We start from the raw sequence: 19,600 nt of genomic DNA on the forward strand, positions 1-19,600 counted from the left end.
ACATTCACAGGGTTTCTAAAGCTGATAGATTCAGTAGATCTGCAAGAACTTCCCTGAATTTTTCCCACTAGTAAACATATAAAACAAAATGAAGAAAAAAAACTTGTGTCTGCTGCAACAACTCTGGTTTTACGAGCGGTCTAAAACGAAGATCTAAAATGGTAAGTCCGGTAACCGGTCTTAAAATCGCATCAGTTTCCGATCTTAACATGAGATCTTACGCAATTTAAGTTCGTTCATGAGTCTGTCCATAGGAATAAGACCCCTATTAGATTTTAAATTCCAAGATCGCAATTCTAAGATCGGAACCAGGGGTCTGATTTCAACATTTCTGGTGGTTTTGAGGCTTTCGCGGCCATGATTACTAAAACAATAATCCGAGAACAACTTGCGGATGATTTTTGGGGACATCTTCTCGCCCCAAACACCCAAGAGAAAAATCAATTTCAGTTTGAGACTTACGACTTCAAATTGAGACTTTCGAGTCATAAGTCATAAGTCTCAATTTGAGACTTATGAATTTCAACCCTCTGAAGGTCTCAAGTTGAGGTTTCTGAAAGTTTGAATTCTAAATCTTTGGAATCTCTAAATAAGGATTTTTCTCAGGGTGAATAAGAAATCGTCAGATATCTCAACCTACTCCCCCCCCCTCGCTCTTAAGTATCAACCGTCATATGTGGGCGTCCACATGAAAAGGGCCCACTTTGACGGTATTGGAGTTATGTATGTTCCGATAATCTTGATCAGATTTCTCACATTTTGAGCCCAAAATCAACCCGATAGATGAAAACTGACGTCAGTATAGACGATCGAAAAAACAATTTAACATTGGTTTAAATGGGAGATGTGGAGAGAAAAACGTGAATATCTCGGAAACTAGATGCGACGAAGTGGGCCCTTTTCACGTGGACGTACACATATGTTGACAGCCCCCTATCTGTATAGAGATCAAATTTTCATCACACAGTGCGTCAAACGCCGTTTACGGACATTGTGAAAAAAAATTATGTTCGTCACTCGGTCGAAAACAACTTTTCTGACTCGTGCGATTGCATCCCTCAGCTTCGCAGACTGCTGCAACCCTCACACTCGTCAGAAAAGTTTGTTTCGACCTTGTTACGAAAATAGCTATTTTCAGAATGCCTTCGAAATTCTCTAAAATTCTTTTAAATATTTTCAAATACTTTGAAATATATTAAATTTTCTTAAATTCTTCGAAATTTTCAAGATATTGAAATCTTGAAGTCCGGTGTAGAATTTGATTGGAATGTTTATCCTTTGAATATACAATTAAGGGCAGCACTGAGGACGAAAAATCCCACGGGACTTCGGCGAGTAGACAACCTAGATCACTGCTGATTTTTTTTCAGATTTTTCCTAGATCTTTCAAATTTGTCATTACATAAAATGACGCCGTGTCGATTATTGCCATGCGGCGTGGTGCTACAAGCACGATCAACGACGTTTGTAAGTCCATCGTGACGAACGAAGTGTTAAGAGCCAATAAATACTAAAAATCAATTGACAAAGACATACTGTCGCAGATCTACGTTTTTTTATTTTCCTCGTAAATGCTTCGCTTTCCTATCAGGAAGCTAAAAATTGAGGAAGCGAATTGAATGAGAAACTATTTTCTCCCAGAATGATATAACAGGGAAAATTGATCTAATAAAGTTTTGTCAAGCACAAAATAATATAATTCTGTCTGCAGCAGGTTAATATCATGAAGTGCGGTGGTTTTGCTATGGTGAAGCACGAGAGGGAACAAGTGGTAGTGCCCGGAAGGGGTAAAAGACCAGAAGGGTGGTTTCGGCTAATCAGCTTAGTTCCGTTGCTCACACCTTTTGTGCGACACTATATATATAAGGTATATGCATATAGCAACATGGACATGGATTAAACTACATTGTACCCAGTTATTATATCAACAGACATATGAGAATGATACTTTGGTAAGAATGGGAATCCATAATGCCATTTTTCGTGGCTGATTCAATTTTTCTATCTGTCAATGCTATTAGATCACGGAAGAAAATGTACTTGAATTGAGTATATTTTATACTAGAATGAAGTATTTACATAAACTTGATTCAAGTATATTTTATAGTCGAATGGGGGATGGGTGTTTCAATTCGAGGATGATTATTTCGTATCAGCCTGGGTTGTAACAAGCGCTCTCAAGTGTACTATAAGGATCAGATACTAAGTACGGGAATATAAGTGTTCGGTCGTACATGTAAATTAATAGTTAAGACGACCATTGAAATACTTTCGTTTCCAAAAAACTTTCCAATTTTTCCCACGAAACAATTTCGGTTTCCCCAAGTAACCGAAAGATGCAGCTTAATCTCTTCGAGTTGAGTTTACACACGTACAAGTCATAAAATCCCGAAATTTTGTCTCTGGAAAACCCTTGTCAACTCATAGGCACAAAAAAAAATTATTTTCTCTCTAATTGTTACTGTCCAGACACCTTTGGTCGCCAGACGAAAATCGTAAATTTAACTCCGAGCGTCCGTCCGGACCTTTTTTTGTCTCTTCGGATTTGTTTTTGTCTCTTCGGGCCTCACCCACGCGCTCAACGTACCTTTCGCCAGCGTTGCTGAGTCCCAAAATATTTTCACGCCTTCAAATAGTTTTCCACCAATAAGAAAATTTCTCTACCCTCTCTCTACAAGGGAACAACCCTCTTTACCCTCACTCTACATTGTACATGAAGAGGAGAACATAGGAAATATTTTAAGTTAGTACCAACGAAGATTCCAAAGAGAAAACATCGAGACACAACACTCAGTTCTGATCTCGTATTTAAAATCAAATATCCTATCTAATATAAGGTTATTTTAAAAGTGCAATAGTCATTGTTATAGACTCTAGTTTCGTGAATTATCTTGTGAATTAATTTATCAACATTTTTCTTTATCAATAGACTCTGTTTTTGTGAACTCCTTTGTGAAATATTTTATCAACATTTTTATTATCAATTATATCGTGAGTTTAAGTGAATTGTGGCTAATTATTGCAATCCCGTTCCTTAGACTTTTAATTCTGTTGCTTTCGGGTCACTCGTCGTCAGCAGCCGTACCGGAGACCAGATTGACGTACCAAGGAGTATACCTGGGCCTTACAACCCCAGGGAAGGGTTGACATTAAAAATAATTCAGCTATCGCGTCAATTACCCCGTACAATAAGGGTCAAAAAGTGAAGGTTAAAAAATGAGAGTCGGAATATTAGAGTCGAAAACTGAGAGCCGGAATGTAAAGGTGAAGAGAATGAGGGTCAGAATGTTAGGGTTAAAAGAAAAGGGTCAGAATATTAGAATCAAAATATTAGTGTCAGAATATAAAAGTAAAAGAAGTGGATGTCAGGCAATGAAGGTCATACAAGGACTAAAAACGGTGATCAAGCATAATATGTAACTTATTTTTAGACCCTTATTGCCTGACACCCACTTTTTTTATTTTTATATTTTGACCTTAATGTTTTGACCCTTACATTCTGGCACTTAGTATCTGACCCTTACATTACACTTAAAGAGGCTTGCTACAACCCGGCTTGATGCAAAAGAATCATCTTCGAATTGAAATACTCATCCCCCAATTGAGTATAAAATATACTTGAATTGAGTATATATTTTCAAAAAAAAAAAAATTAAAAATAATCCAGTTATTCAATTTAATTTGATTTTGTCTTTTTATTCAATTTTTTTTTAATTTTTCAATTGGGTATAAAATATACTTAATTCAAGTATATTTTATACTCAATTCAGGTATATTTTTTTCCATGATGTTATTATCAATTAATTTACAGAATATCAATCAGAGTTTTATCATCCCCCGCTCTAAAGTTGGGGATGACTCCTCCTGTGGTACATACACCGAATGTCCATTTCAAAGTTTAATGTCATGCACGCCGGAAGCTCGACTCGTTTGCTATCCGGGAAATTGGTGGGGTGGACACCGGGGCGTATCGAGACGAAATGTGATTTTCGACGCGGCCGCCCGAGGGATTCCTGCACGGAGGCTCACTCCGGCTATTCGAGGCCTGGAGGACCCGCCAGTCTTTCTCCACCTCCCGCTCACCCCCATTGCTCGTCTTTCTACCTTTCTAGTCCCGTATAAGACGAGTCAAGTTGGAAGCCTTTGAGAAGTTTCCAAAATAACGTGCTCACTGAAAGGGATCTTTTCGGAATCTGAGAAAAGGACCAAGTTCGAGGAGGTCTCGCGTATGGTCTACGATGGATGAGAAGGGAGTTGTTGCTTCACTGGCGTTAATTAATGTAACTCGAGAAATACAGTACTTAATTACTTGGGAAGTGTGGCTAGAAGACGAAAGTTTGCTCGTTATCAACGGACTAATGCAGCACGAATGAGGGGCACGATATGTGCAGATCCAACCTGATGATCTTCCTACTATTCAGCGTCAAATTCACGTATTATGCTACAATTACTCCTTCTCTACACAGAGAAAACACCGTGCGTATTTTCCGCAATCACTATGCGGGTTTTACGCACTATAATTACACCTGATCTACGTATAAGCGTAACTGTCCATGGAACAGAATCCACACGGAGACGCGTCTGTATAACCAATAAGATCGCAAGATTTTGATTGGTGTACGTGTAAGCGGATGCAGAAAATTCGCTCAAATATGCGTAAAATTCGTATAAGATTGTGAAAAGTCCGCGTAGTGTTTTCTTTGTATTATAAAATTTACATTCTCCAAGAAGCCGGGTATGTTTGTGCCTGTTCGTTTTCAAAATTGAACGATTCCAAAACTACGACTGATGATGCGCGGAAAAAAATTTACTTGCAAAATTGGGCTGCATATTTATGTTTTTTGAATATTTTTGTTTTTGAAATTTTTATTTCCGAATAGAAGCATTGTCATCTTTAAAATCCAAGTTTCCAGTTTTTTGTGTAAAAATAAGTAATTTTGAGCTCAGGAATAGTATATTACGCAACAAGTGCGTAATGGGTTTTTTGGCTCGTGGGAAGTTGTAAAGCGAGCTGAAGGCGAGTTTTACAATCCCACGAGTCAAAAAACACCATAACGCACGAGTTTCGTATACTATTTTATGTCATAGGGCCCAAAATCCGCGATTCTACCGAGTGAAGCGAGGTTAGAATCGCGTGATTCTGGGCACCTATGACATAAACAAAATATCATGTTTTTAGACCATTCATATGTATATAATGCATGCATATAATCCATGCATATGTATATGCATATGTATATATTGGTTCTTCTTGTTATCGTGGGACTTGAATCATACCATATTTTTTCTTATTTCAAGGCACTTTGGTTCTGAAATCAAGAACCCTGTGTCCTTAAAGGAAAACCGTTGGGCACTGAAGCCTACGGATTCTTAAATTTACTGTTAGGAATTTTTCGAAATTTCATGGAAAATAGCGTAGTAAGTCTCATGAGATTGATATTGAATCCGATTCAGGGAAAAAATGTTCTGAAATTTCAAGTTTTAGGTAGAATTCGACGAAATTCATGAGTTTTCAGTGGAAGTAAGAGGGAAAATTCGTAACTTGATTAAATTTTTAATGGAACATGAATATTTAGAAACAAAATGACATGAATTTTCAAATTTGCCCTGAATTTTCCAGATTTGTTCGAATTTTCACGGAATAATTAAACTGAAAACTCGAGTATTTTATTGATTTTCAGATTATTCCAACAGAAAATCAATGGAATATTTGATTTTTCTATGGCAAGATATTCTGAAAACGCAGTGAAAAAATTTCTGAGATTTTTCTACTCAAACTATCTTTGATAATTACCGTGTGATACCAAACCCTAGACAAAGCCCCCTCCCTCCTCCGTCACAAATTACGTAACTCCCTTGCCTCTTTAATTGTGTGACGTAATATTTGCATTCACCCATCCAACAATTCTTATTTTAAGAATTCAGGGTTCGTCATTTCAGTATGACAATTCTGGATTTAAAGACTTTTCTCACTGAAACTCAGTCAGCACATTTTCGGTACTGAATTTCCTTGATGTTGAATTATGTCATTGAAAATTCAAAATTTTATGGAACAGTCAATGGCTACTGTGAATTTTAGTTCGTTTATTCCATGAAAATGGATAGGAATCAGGAAAATTTAGTTCAGTGATTTCTGAAATTTTATGATTCACCTAACTATTACTAGTCATTAGTCAACCCTTCATGAAATTCCGATTTTCTTCCAACATTATGGATTGCAGTTTTTTTAATGCTTTCACCTATCAGAAGTTGTGGAATTTCAGTGATATTGAGCCGACGTTAGGTTTGCTAATAGAAGAAACTCATACGTGAATGGTTAACAGCAAGATTTCTGGGGGCAGAGGGTGTATAGGATGGAGCAGGGAAGGGCAATTAGACTGAACCCTCGAGGAGATGTTGAGACGGAATACGGAATGACTGTCTTTTTCTATCCTCTAGAGAACTGCTCACGACGCCATCTACAGGAACTGCGTAAACAGGCAGGGACTACGGATAAAACCGGGGGAAAAGAGACCGGATTGCTGGGGTGTTTGGTAAAGGGACGGATGTGCAAGGGGATGTGCGACCACATCAGTCGTCAACCGGATGGTCTGACGTTGAAATATAAGCACCGAATGTTACCATTTCAGTGGATCTAGTATAGCACTAGCGAGCCGAGTCACTCTCGTGGGCATGCTTCGTGGTCCTCGCTATTTCCATGGTACAGACTAATCTTTGTCTGCGTAGTTTCACCTACCGACGGCACTATAAACACCGTTAATATGAATATATGAGTATAAAAATGTTCCAGAATTTTTTACCTTGTGCAGAGTTTTTCTTTTTAATCACAGGAAAACTTCATTTAAATGTTATTCCACCTTCAAATATTACAATACAAATTATCGTTCCAAATTATCACTGTTCATATATATTATGAAAAAAAAATCCATGATTAGATCCATGAAAATCAAACATACCAACATATTTCAATGAATAATAATGATTTGAAAAAGTGGATAATAAATAAACACTAACAGCTTCAATCAATAATAATGCGCATCCATCAACATGTGAATATTTCTTAACATGGATTAATAATTCTCCATGTTTCGACACACAGAGAAATATCGTCATAATATCACAAAACTATAGTTTTGTGATATTAAAGAAAGAAAGATATTTGGCGCAAGAAATTATATAATTTCTGCGCCAAATATGTCATCTCTTGAGGATAAATTTCTTAGGATAAGAATTCCGGATAATGTGTGAAGCAGTGTCAGATTTCGGTGAAGTGTTCATGACTTGAACATGAACATTTCATGATAAAGTGAGGATTTCTTGACACAAGAAATCGGTTTTTCCGTGTCAGAAGATAAGAAAATGACTAAAAATATTTTTTTCCTTCTTTATTTATTTAGTCGCATCTACATCTAGGTAATTAGCGACTATTTATAAAGAAAAAAAATTTACATAAAGCAAAAGAGATGGGGTGAATGCATACATAGAAAAAGGAAAATAAAAGTTGATTTGTAGAAGATGAATATGAATATTATAATAACTAAAAATATTAAAAGCTTCGATTCAGTGAATCATGAATGAGAGACTTTCATATTGAATGAATAGAGAGTTTATATAGAGGAAAACCTCCAGATATTAAAAAAATATAATCGTCGTTTACGCTCAATCACTTTGAGTTCGAAGAGAAACAATATCTTCTTTTCCTTCTGTCAAACTATTCTTGGCTTTTAAGAAATATTACCTTAGTTCGAAAAAAGACATCACACTTTCATTCAGTAACTTCCTCCTTAACCCGAAGAGCACCGATTTCTTTTCTGAAACCTGCCACAAATTGATCAATTATGTATGCGATGTTTTTCGCTCAAGAAATGATTATTGTGATATTATGTCGATTATTCTCTTAGTGCACGTAATGAAAATATAATATTTTTCAGATATGTTCCCCAATCATTCTAACAAATCACAGAATTTTTCAGGAACATTCTCCGGGAAGTGGATAATCACCCTTTATAATTCAAAAAAATAATTTCTCTATGTGCTTCAGTCGAATAGTGCAGTTAAAGAGTTGAATCGACGAATCAGATGATTTTTTTTATATCAATGACATATCTCATTCTCTCCTACGCAATAACACGATTTAGGATTGTGTCAGGTCGAAATTGACGACAGTGAAAGAAGATAGAAGCAAAATCCAATCGCAATAGAGTTGAGTGTTCAGCAGTAAAACCCAGTAGCGACCCGACCCCAGTTACGAGCCAGTGTTTTCTCCTTTTTGCCTGCCTCTCAACTCACTCCTATTGCTTCTTGCTCCCAAAATAGAATGATTCCGGTATTAAAGAAGAACAAGCGATTTATTCTGTGATTGTTATCATCCAGTATGAGATAACAAATTCTGGGGATAAGTCATAATTAAAACCTCAATTCCAGAAGTTTTGTCTCTATCTATTACATACAATGACTGATTACCTGATAATGAAATTGGTATCAACAGGCATTTATAAAAGATTGATTAAGACCGTGTTTCACTGCTTCGAACTTTGCACATATTTCAAGTGGGATAAAATCCAAGTTAATGCAATGTTGATCAATAAGAAGAATAGCATGTAATAAGCGGGATAATTGATTGTTTCAATAATCTAAATGACTCTTGTTAAAAGTCACTTTCTTCCTTCATTTCTTTTTTGTTTCGAAACGTGAGAGGATACCACGGAGGAAGAGTATTACCGGTAATGATGCGAGCAACACTGTGGGAGCCGTTATTACCACGTGCCGCTATAATATTGGCAATACGAAAAGTCTGGGAAGGGGGGGCAAAATGGGTAGAGGAATGAGAGAGTCAAGGGGGAGAATCCCAAAAAGTTTGTTCGAGTGTGGAGAAAATAATCTTATGTTTACAAAGGGGGAGGGAGAGAAAAGGAGAGAGAGAAGGATCAAAGCAATAATATCATTATGACTGCAGTGAGAGAATGGTGTCAAAATACTGTAGTAAAGTTTATGAATGCTTCCACTTGAATTATCAAATCTCTGATGAATACTTAGAGTATTCTCTTCCTGCCCACATTGAATAGTCATCAAATTATCAGGATGACAATGTACAGATTGAAGTCCGAGAAAAATGAATGAATAATATCAAGAAACGCATTTCACATTCAATTGTGTTTATGTAAAATTGATACCTGCGAAGTAAAATAAAAGTTCTTACTCGGATTATTCTCAGAAGGAGTGTAATCTTTTTTTCATTCCAGGGCGTGTTATAACTTTATAACACAAGCATGAAGCCGAATAGCAATATCATCTAGCATTAATATTACAGTTCACACTGCTCCACTGTTCCTCCAGTCTCCGTGAAACGCGGTAGATACGGAGGCTTGCAAAATTGCGTTAAAACATTTTGCACGCTGGGTTATATTGAGTATAAAAGCTAAGAAAATATATAGGACGGTGAATTGTAAATGAGACAAGAGGTAAAAGTAGAGAATAAAGGTCAGAGCTGACAAAGTGAGACGATTGCGCATTGGATGAAGGTGTTAAAATGACCCCATCTGACTTTTCCATTAGGTTACGCGAAATGGAGTTGAATTGCTGGGCTTATTAAATTTCCACAATTTCAATTAGCATCGTCTAGCTTCAGTTGCTTTCAGTTACTCATCCATCTTGGTTCCCAGTTTCCTCATTTCGGTTTTTGTTCTTTCCCGATGGAGAAGCAGAAAGGAGAGAGAAATTACGAAAATACAGAGGGACATATAGGGCTCCTTACTTTCTTTACTTTGGTTTTAAAAGTTAGCGCCACCTGCTGAAACATCGGAGCCTCTTCTTATTTATCGAGCGGCTACGCGGGCACAGGCTATTCGCAGCACACGGTGCTCTTTGCTTTCTCATTCGATCCCTAAACCATCTTCCTCCAATGGAAACTTTCCAACCCGACTCGCCCTTTTCACATCTCTGTGTTCTGTAACGAAGTTGCCGGACGCGCTTTCCTCTGGGTTTCCAAAAAATAAAGATACGAAGTGAATGAGAGAGATATAAAAACAAGTGGGAAATTGCTCTTGTATTGCATATGATGTAGTTATTTTTGATAATAAATTAGGAATATACTTCCGAATTGTTACTTTGCACATAATTTCCTTCCATCATGTATAATCCGTTGTTAATAGAAAATTTTTATTTATACATGAATGATTTTGAAATATTACATTTGAAGAAACCATCAGAAAGGTCATTTTCAGGGAAATTTAGGGAAATAAAAATCCAATCGACCAATATAGCTATCGTAATCACCGTCATTCATATAATTGAATTCATTTGAAGCATGAAAAATACCAAAATTTTGAAAATTTTCAAATAAATCAAAATAAGGATTATTGCTGTTGGCCTCACCGTCGAACTCAGTCAAAAGAATATCCAAATAAATTTTTTAAGTCATTATTCAATTAATTCAGAACATTTTTTTTAGTTATCGTGGGACAGCCGATTTTTGAAAAAATTCGGAAGTAAAAAGCTGACGGATGAATTAAATTTTAATTAATCGTAATTGATGAGGTTCAACAATATCTACATTTGGAAACAAAAAGATTCAATTCTATCCATTCATTAGCGAACAATTGAAGATGAACTTTGTTACATACTAAAAGGTCTAAAAATTGCATTTTCGGACTTTTGAGATTATACTAGATCGATATAACACAAAAAATCCGAAACTTAAATTTGGACGATTACAAAGCTTTCATTCGGAAACAATAATGAATTAAGACCAATAAATCTTGAAGAACGGAGTCAAGGAATCATTGATACAATGTGGTTCGTACAGATTCCCATATTTGTCTTTCAATTTTGCAGGTATTTGTGATGGATGGCCGATAAGAGATCACTGGTTGACAACAGATCGATATTCAGTAACAAAAAACAAGAGACTTCAAAAATTTCCTTAAAAATTACGATAAATCATTGTTTGCCATTTGTTTTATTTTTTTTTCTTCTTATCAATGGGCACTTGAATGTTGTATCTCTGTAATTTCAGAGAAGATTTGATGATAAATGACGAGATAAAGTTCGGGATTGTTTAGATATAAATGTCGTACACTTGCACTATTATGTAAGGAACGTTATTCTGTAGATAAAAAGCAACATTTTGTGATGATTTTCCCTGTATCATTGCATTGATTACATCTATTGTTGAACATCAATGTTAATTATGATATGAAATTTAGGAAAACGAATCGATCATTGAGTCACATTATACCTCCGTGTACTAATCTTATCGGTCAAACGGACCAGAGATAGAGGTCAGATCTACTCATTTTATTGATTCGAAAGCAGTATAAAAGAAGGTGCCATCAGAACGAAAATTATCAGCGTTTGCTCAACCGCTTCATAGTAAGTATCAGTGGCTTTCTGTTATTAAGTGTTATATTGTATGATATATCTCACCATGTTCATTAATCCACACAGATGAAGTTCTCGCTGGCATTCTTGCTGGTGATCAGCTTGACCGGCACGATAAACAGCAGCCCTTTGAACCAGACTCAATCGCTTGCAGATGATTTGGATGATTTCCTATCGCTTCTTCCCCTCGAGAAGATCATACCCCTGGTCCAAGAGTACCTGAAAAATGACAAGGAGGTGCAAAAAGTATTAGAGTACATGAAAACTGAAGATTTCAAGAAATTGGTACTGCAAATTGAGAGTATTCCAGATGTTGTGAACTTCCTCAAATATCTGAAAGAATCAGGCCTCGATGTAATCGATTTAGTCAACAAATTGAATGATCTGATTGAGCTACCACCCATGAAACCCATCACACGGGTTGCCATTTCCGGTGGCATAGCCGGCCTAGTTGCAGACATCAAGAGTCTCTTACCATACGAGGAAATCAAAGCCATGTACTACGACAAATTGAAGACCTCAGAGGACTTCAAGAATTTGATCGAACGTCTCAAATCCCCAAAACTCCAGGCTATCGTAGATACACTAGCCGCCAACAAGGAAGTTCAGTACATCGTTAAAACCCTGAAAGCGCATAAAGTTGATGTTGATGTTCTGTTCGATCTCATCTCCAAGGTTCTGGGAATCAAGTTTCCAAAATCTGAGCTTCGCAGAAGTGTCCGATCCCTCCACGATGATTTCGAAGACTTTGTGGCCCTCGTACCCCTTGACAAAGTCATTCCTATTGTTACTGAGTACATGCAGAATGACAAAGAAGTTCAACATGTAATTGAATACGTGCAATCTCAGGACTTCAAGAACCTCGTGACTGAAGTCGAAAGCATTGAAGACGTTCTCGCCTTCTATAATTACCTCCAACAATCTGGTTTAGATGTTTATAAAGTAGTCAACAAGCTTCACGAGTTGATGGGTCTCCCCCCATTGGTTCCCCGTGTGGCACTAGCAAGAATCACCGGTGGAGTTGCTGGTCTTATAGCAGACATCAAAGCCGTACTGCCTGTTGAGAAATTCAGAGCTCTGTACAAGGAGAAATTGACATCATCACCGGAATTCAAGAGCATGATCGAACGTCTGAGATCTCCAAAATTTCAAGCTATCATTAACAAGCTTTTCACCAATGATACTTTCCTTCACCTACTCAAAAAAGCGAAAGAACACGGAGTCCATGTGGATGTCATTGCAGATTTACTTGTCAAATTGCTTGGAATTAAATTCCCAGGCCATAGACTGCGTCGTGCGGCTCTTGGCCTTGAAGAAGATCTAGCTGACTTTCTGGCCCTCATCCCCCAAAATGAGATTATGCATATTGTGGTGCAATATTTGGAGCACGACAAGGACGTCCAAAAAGCTGTCGAATACATGCAGAGTGCTGAGTTCAGGCAATTGGTTAAGATTATTGAAGAGATGGATGACGTCAAAAACTTCTACAAGTACATCCAGGATTCAGGTTTGGACATTTACGGAGCAGTTAACAAACTGCATGATTTCATTGGTCTGCCTCCTCTAATCCAACAGAGGCTCTTACGCATTATCACTGGTGGACTTAATGGCCTGATCCAGGATATCAAAGCTATCCTTCCCCTTGAAGAGATCAAGGCTTTGTACTATCAAAAAATGGAAACTTCGCCAGCATTTAAGCAACTCGTCCAACGTCTGAATTCCCCTAAATTTCAGGCCGTTGTTGACAAACTTCTCGCTAACAAAGAGTTTCAGGAAATCTTAAAAGCTGCCAGAGAAGCTGGAATCGATCTCGAGAAGATAGCAGATCTGTTGTCCACCATATTCGGATTGAAATTCCCCTCAGCGAGCGGAAGAAGCATAGCCCGCAGTCTATACGTAGACATCCATGATTTTCTCAACCTTCTGCCTAAAGAGAAAATCGCTGAAATCTTCTCCGAGTACTTAGCCAAGGATAAAGAGGTGCAAGCTGCTTACCAATATATTCGGACTCCAGAATTCAGAAAACTACTTAGTGACATTGAGGAAATAGATGATGTATCGGCATTTCTTCATTACTTGGATGAATCTGGCCTAGAAATCTATTACTTGGTCAATGAAATCCACAAAATTATAGGTCTTCCAAGTCTCAAACCATATCTTACATCTGAGAGAATCTCAGGTGGTGTTTCTGGTCTCATCAACGACATCTTGGCTATCCTACCAGTCGACAAAATCAAGGCCCTTTACAACGAAAAAATGGAGAAATCGCCACGGTTCAAGAATCTTGTCGACCGTCTTCGCTCACCAAAGTTCCAAGCTGTTATAGATACTCTTATGGCTAACCAGGAGTTCCAGAATATTATCAAGAAGGCCAAAGCGGCTGGAATCGATCTCAAGGCCACAGCAAATTTTCTCTCCAGGGTCCTTGGTCTTCATTTCCCAGAATCTCGGCAGCGTCGCAGCGTACAATCAGACCTGGAAGACTTCGTCATGCTCCTGCCCGTCGAAGAAATCACGAAGATCGGTATCAAGTACTTAATGAACGATGCTGACGTCCAGGAAGCTGTCAAATACATTAGAACCGATGAATTCAAGAACCTGCTCATGGAGCTCCAGGAAGAACAGGACGTCAGTGACTTCCTGAAGTACTTGAATGACTCTGGTGTGAATGTCTACAATATCGTCAATTTCCTTAATGACTTCCTCGGCGTTCCCCACTACCCAAGACCCGTTAGAATTTCCAGAGCTGGAGAGACAGGTGTCCAAGGCATGCTCAACGAAATCCGGGCTATTCTCCCGCATGACAAGATCCATGCACTTTACGAAGAGAAGCTCAAGACATCGGAGGACTTCCGGGCCTTCATTCACCATTTTAAAGCCCCTCAAATGCAGGCAATTATTGACAGACTCGTTGTCAATAAGAAATTTATTGAACTAGGATACCAGGCACACAAGCATGGCATCAGCATAGACCATATCGTCACTTTCTTGCAGGAAGTGTTCGGCCTCAAGTTTCCAGAAGTCCCCTTCCCACCGAAACCTGCAAGCCTCTACCGTGCAGGAAGTGAACTTCGCGATGATTTAGCAGAATTCCTTGATTTGCTCCCAGTTGATAAAATCACCAAGACTGTGCTCGAATACACTTTTTATGACAAAGAAACAAAAGAGACATTTCAGTACATCCGATCTGAGGACTTCAAAAATATTATCAGGACGCTTGACAAGATCCCTGAATACAACGAAATGCTGAAATCACTGGATGCTGCGGGTCTTGACATTTACGAAACAATTGAAATAATTCACAAGTTCATTGGCTTGGATGATAAGCATCCCTCCATGGTGCGAAAAAGTCTGCCTGGGAAGCCTGGTGTCTCTGGACTCATTGAGAAACTCAAGGAGCTCCTCCCTTACCCCCAAATAAAGCAGCTGTACTACTTCAAACTGGAGAATTCCAAGGCCTTTGCTGATTTCGTCCAGCTCATCAAGTCTGATAACTTCCAGACTGTAACAAATACTCTTTTTGCTAATGAGAATTTCCAGCAGCTTCTGCGTGAGGCAAAAGCTCACGGTGTTGACCTGAAGGCCATTTCTGACTTCTTCGCTCGAGTTTTCGGAATTAAAACTCCACCGGGAGTCATTGACCCATGAATTCTAGGCTAAATTTCTCTTCGTTGGAAAATTAATGTTATGAAGTTTTTTATTTCGTAATTGTAATGTGTTAACTAGAAAGAATAAATCAATGCATAGCTCTGTCCATGATGTGTATTCCCTACGTATATCTCCTCTCAACATTACCTCCCAATACTGTTGTTCTTCACTTCACTCCATTAGTGAAATCGAGTTTGTTTACTAATACAAGAGGTTAGCATCAACATGGCTAAATTTTCAAGTGCAAAATACGGGGAATGAATTTTTTCATCGCATTTGCAGTGATCACATCAATGTTTCTCGTATCAGTTTTCTTAAATAAGCGTAATGGATTACAAAATTCGGATCCAAACCTGAATAACGGAGATGATAGTTCCCTCGAGGAGGATTTCAACGATATATTGGCTTTCTTCCCCATTGACGAGAGCCGTCATATCCTTTTTAATTATTTCAAATATGACAAGCAATTAGATGATACCCGAAGTTTCATCAACGATCAGAAGAGATTTATATTGAAAGAATTGGAAACTATTCCAGAAACTTGGATGTTCCTGAAAATTCTCCAGAATCTGGGGCTACAAATTGACAATTGGGAGACAAAAATCCGTGAACTATGGAAATCACTACCTCAATTTCAAGAGGAGCAGCCCAGCATTGCTACAGGAGGTTTCATAGTCATGATAAACAAAATATTGAGGAGAATACCCTCAGAAGAGCTTCATATTCTCCTTTGTGACAAAATGAGGTACTCTATGAGTTTCAGAATGTTTATCCAAGCATTGAGATCCGCTGTATTCATCGATCTCTGTGAAAAAATCGAGGAGAATGCCGTTTTAGCCCGACACTACTACTGGGCGAAACAGGACGAAATTGAAGTAATATTAGCCGTTGAATTACTGAGGAAACTTTATCTCTATCTCACTCAGGGACTCTACTGACAAATATCTCGGGCAATAAATAACAAATTCCGAAATTGATTCTAAAGTTGTTACAATTCACAGTGGCATTACTGGAACAATCGTAATACAACATTCTACACTTACCCCTGATTCACTGCTGCAACTGAGTCATTCTCCTTCACCGTCCGCTGAATTTACGAGTCGCGTTGTCGTACATCCTGGGGAAGAAAACCCACGAATCCACATGTATACATGTATGCATGCTGGGAGAGTGTTGAGAGAATGAGTTGAAAGAGCAAACCGAGCGTCGTGGCGATAAAAGTTTACCGCCAGGTTTGGGCAAGGGTTTTGAAGAAGAAGAAGTGCCCCATGTGAGGAATCTCAATGGGATTACCTGCCAACAAAGATATTTCCGGGATTATTGTATATTACGTGGTGAGAAAACAGAAATATATTCTTTAGCACTCTGGGCATTCAGAAAAACCATTGTGGTGAATTGAGAAACACTATTTGAATAAAAAATATTCGAGAATTATCGGGAAGTCAGATTAAACGAAATAAAAGTGAACATATTTGTTGGAATTTTTATGTTTTTCACTGATTTACATCAATAAAGGGGGACCTCCGGTGAATATTGAACATTACGTATGTGAAATAACACGTGTTATTGAAGTGAGAAACCCCCTATATTTTTCCTATATTCTACGTATCCAAAAATTGATCATTGCTATGAAAAAACTCATTGTTTATTGTCCGTTAGCTGTATAGACCACTTTTTGAGATAAGCAACTTTATGTTCTCCAATATTTTGAAAAAAATGTGCAGAAGAATAATTATGAATCGCTTTTTTTTATTTTGACTCATTACTACTATAATTTCTGCTTTTTTTATATGAAAAAACAACTGAATGTGCGCAATAATTCGAGATCAAAATATCGGGACATTTATACTGATTTTAACTACTGATTTGTAGTATTTTTTCTGCACATGTCTTGAACAATATTGAGGGCAAAAAGTTGTGTATCTCAAAAATTGAGTACATTGAATCTTTGTATCAATTATATCATTTTAGGCTTGTAGACGGCTAACGGACAATAAATAATAAGTATCTTCACATTAATAATCGGTATCTGCAAATATGGAATGTAGAAAATTGCAAGTCAATATCTTGATTCTTTCAACAGTTAGAGTGCGTACTTGGATTCTGAGGGAAACAACAGAAAAGTGGAAATATCTCCAAAACTTTGTATGAACGGGTATACATATTTTGATCGAATGAAATAGAAGACATCGAGACGAATATTTTGACAAAAAATGATTGAAATCCGTTGACTATTCTTTGAGCTATTCAAGAAAATAAATTTAGATACAAAGTTGAATATCTCCTAAGCTAATCATCCGATTCAGCCCATCTTTAATACGAAACATTGTAGTGCTAAGAAGAAACTTCATGCCGAATTTCTCGGAAACGTTTTAGGAACGGGTAAGCATGATTAATTGAGGTAGCAGATACCGAGACCAATATTTTGAAAAAAAAAATATTGAAATCGTTTTGGACAGTTTTCGAAATTTTTGCGAAAAACGATTTAAAAACAAATGGCGATTAGGCAAATTGGCGATCCAAAACCCCTGGGTAGGTTGGGCTGAAATTCAGCACAGAGCTAATCCTCCCTAATACTGTTACATGCGCTCTTTCGAACCCTAATTCAATCGTTAATCGTATGAAAGAAGCCCCCTTGACAACGAAAGTCAACTATTCTAGAACACTGGGATAATTTTTTATTGAATGCACGGTCAATTTTACAGTTTCGGCACAAGTTACCGTCACTTCCAATCAATTTTCCTGGCTCGGCGGAGAAAAATTCACTATTCGTCTCGCCCTTTTTCTCCGGAATAGGATGAAAAAGTACTGAAGTTCACTGCACTATTATTTGACTTGTTCGATAATTTTTCTCCAGCTTTTGAGATGGATACTCGCACATACACATGTGGTCGTCAAACTTCGTGTTTTTACGTTCCGAACCATTCTCCATCATTTCCAAGCCAACCTAGAAAATCTAAAAATAAAACGATTTCAATGCCTAAATGCCGCAGCAAAAATGTCTATTACCGCTTATTACTACTGCGAACAAAGTACAATATCGCTTGACCATGTTAGGCCTCATCTCACCCTTCTTTGTTATCACTGTGTTCATTCGATGAAACGAAAAAAAAAATCGATTTATTTGAATGTATAAACTCGAAAGTAACTTTTATACTCAACTGTACGTATATTGACAAATCCAAAACAATTATCCCGATGTTTATGGAGCATATTTTATGCTTGAAAACGATGAGATAGAAAGGGGGAAATTAATTCCCATCCAGCTATGATAACCGAGGGTATATAGCATAGATGTTGGACGAAGTACACAACCGGCAACCAGGCGCGGTGTCTGCGGCAAACAATTCCAATTAACTGGGTGGAATTGAAATAGAACTCATCCGTCCACCCGACGCCCGATGCTTGCATCGTGAATGCCCCGGACACGCGGGAAAACGCTTCCCTTTTCCAACCTACCCTCCTCTTACCTGATATAAACGCCCACTTAACTGGCTCTCTCGGGAGTGATTTTTTTCTCCATCCATTTTCTCTTATCGTTGCATGCGCAATTATACAAATTTATTTCATTAAAAATCGAGTACATTGAGAAAAAAATCGACATAATATCACAAAAATCATTTCTTGAGCGAAAAACGTCGCATACATATTTGTTCAATTTATGGTAGATTTAAAGGTGATGGTTGTTTTCGAAATGAGATAATATTTCTGAAAAACAAAAATAGTTTGACAGAAGGAAAAGAAGATATTGCACTGATAGAAAGGATTAGGTATTGTTAACGAATGGATTTGGTTGGAGACGAGGGCCTATTCGGTTTCACCAAATGTTTATTCGTTAATAGTTAACAAATGCACATTTGAGGAGCCTTGTTTGACTCGATTTTTACTTTTCAAATGAACCATTCTTTAACTTAACGATATTCATTTGGTCATAGTCAACTCTACCATGCCTTAATAGTTAACGAATGTTGTTTGGAATAAATGAACCAGTCTATTAGTGTGCTTCCCTTCGAACTCAAAGCGATTGAACGTAAGCGGCGGTTATATTTTTTTAACGTCTGGAGGTTTTCCTCTGCATAAACTCTCTATTCATTCAATATGAAAGTCTTTGATTCATGATTCACTGAATCGAAGCTTTGAATATTTTTAGTAATTTTCTCATGTTCTGACACGAATAAACCGATTTCTTGTGGCAAGAAATTCTCACTTTATCGTGAAATGTTCATGCTCAAGTCATGAACACTTCACCGAAATTTGACATTGTCTGACATATTATCCGGAATTCTTATCCCAAGAAATTTATCCTCAAGAGATGAGATGATTAGAATAGTATATTGTCTTACAAATGTGTAAAGAACCACTTTCTTGCAAACACGTGTTACACATCCTATTTTTTGTGATACCTGCCAAGTTCACTATTTGGAACGCTAGTGGGGATAAAGTGGTTGTTTTTGTTCACGAAGTGCGTAAAGTTCAAGTTTCGCTTCACGCACTCAAAATTCACTTTCCGCATGACCTCTGAACTTTACGCACGCCGTGCGTAAAAGAAGCACTTTACGCACACTAAACGGTT

General features: G+C 37.6%; 2 protein-coding genes across 2 annotated transcripts; both read left to right on the top strand.

Moving 5' to 3' along the window:
* The first annotated feature begins 11,445 nt into the window (after positions 1-11,445).
* LOC107048468 lies at positions 11,446-15,027 on the top strand. Its single transcript, XM_015271637.1, has one exon. The coding sequence runs from the start codon at positions 11,446-11,448 to the stop codon at positions 15,025-15,027; it is 3,582 nt and encodes a 1,193-aa protein (XP_015127123.1).
* A 257-nt stretch (positions 15,028-15,284) lies between these two features.
* On the top strand, positions 15,285-15,965 carry LOC107048469. The gene has a single exon (XM_015271638.1). It carries the CDS (start codon positions 15,285-15,287, stop codon positions 15,963-15,965), a length of 681 nt encoding a protein of 226 aa, XP_015127124.1.
* Positions 15,966-19,600: the final 3,635 nt, after the last annotated feature.

This window comes from Diachasma alloeum, unplaced genomic scaffold, assembly GCF_001412515.2.
Source record: "Diachasma alloeum isolate Michigan unplaced genomic scaffold, Dall2.0 Dall_scaffold_00194, whole genome shotgun sequence".
NCBI classification, from domain to species: Eukaryota; Metazoa; Arthropoda; class Insecta; order Hymenoptera; family Braconidae; genus Diachasma; species Diachasma alloeum.

Excerpts from the sequence above, each read along its gene's own strand:
- LOC107048468 (XM_015271637.1), top strand. The coding sequence starts at position 11,446 with ATGAAGTTCTCGCTGGCATTCTTGCTGGTGATCAGCTTGACCGGCACG.
- LOC107048469 (XM_015271638.1), top strand. The coding sequence starts at position 15,285 with ATGAATTTTTTCATCGCATTTGCAGTGATCACATCAATGTTTCTCGTA.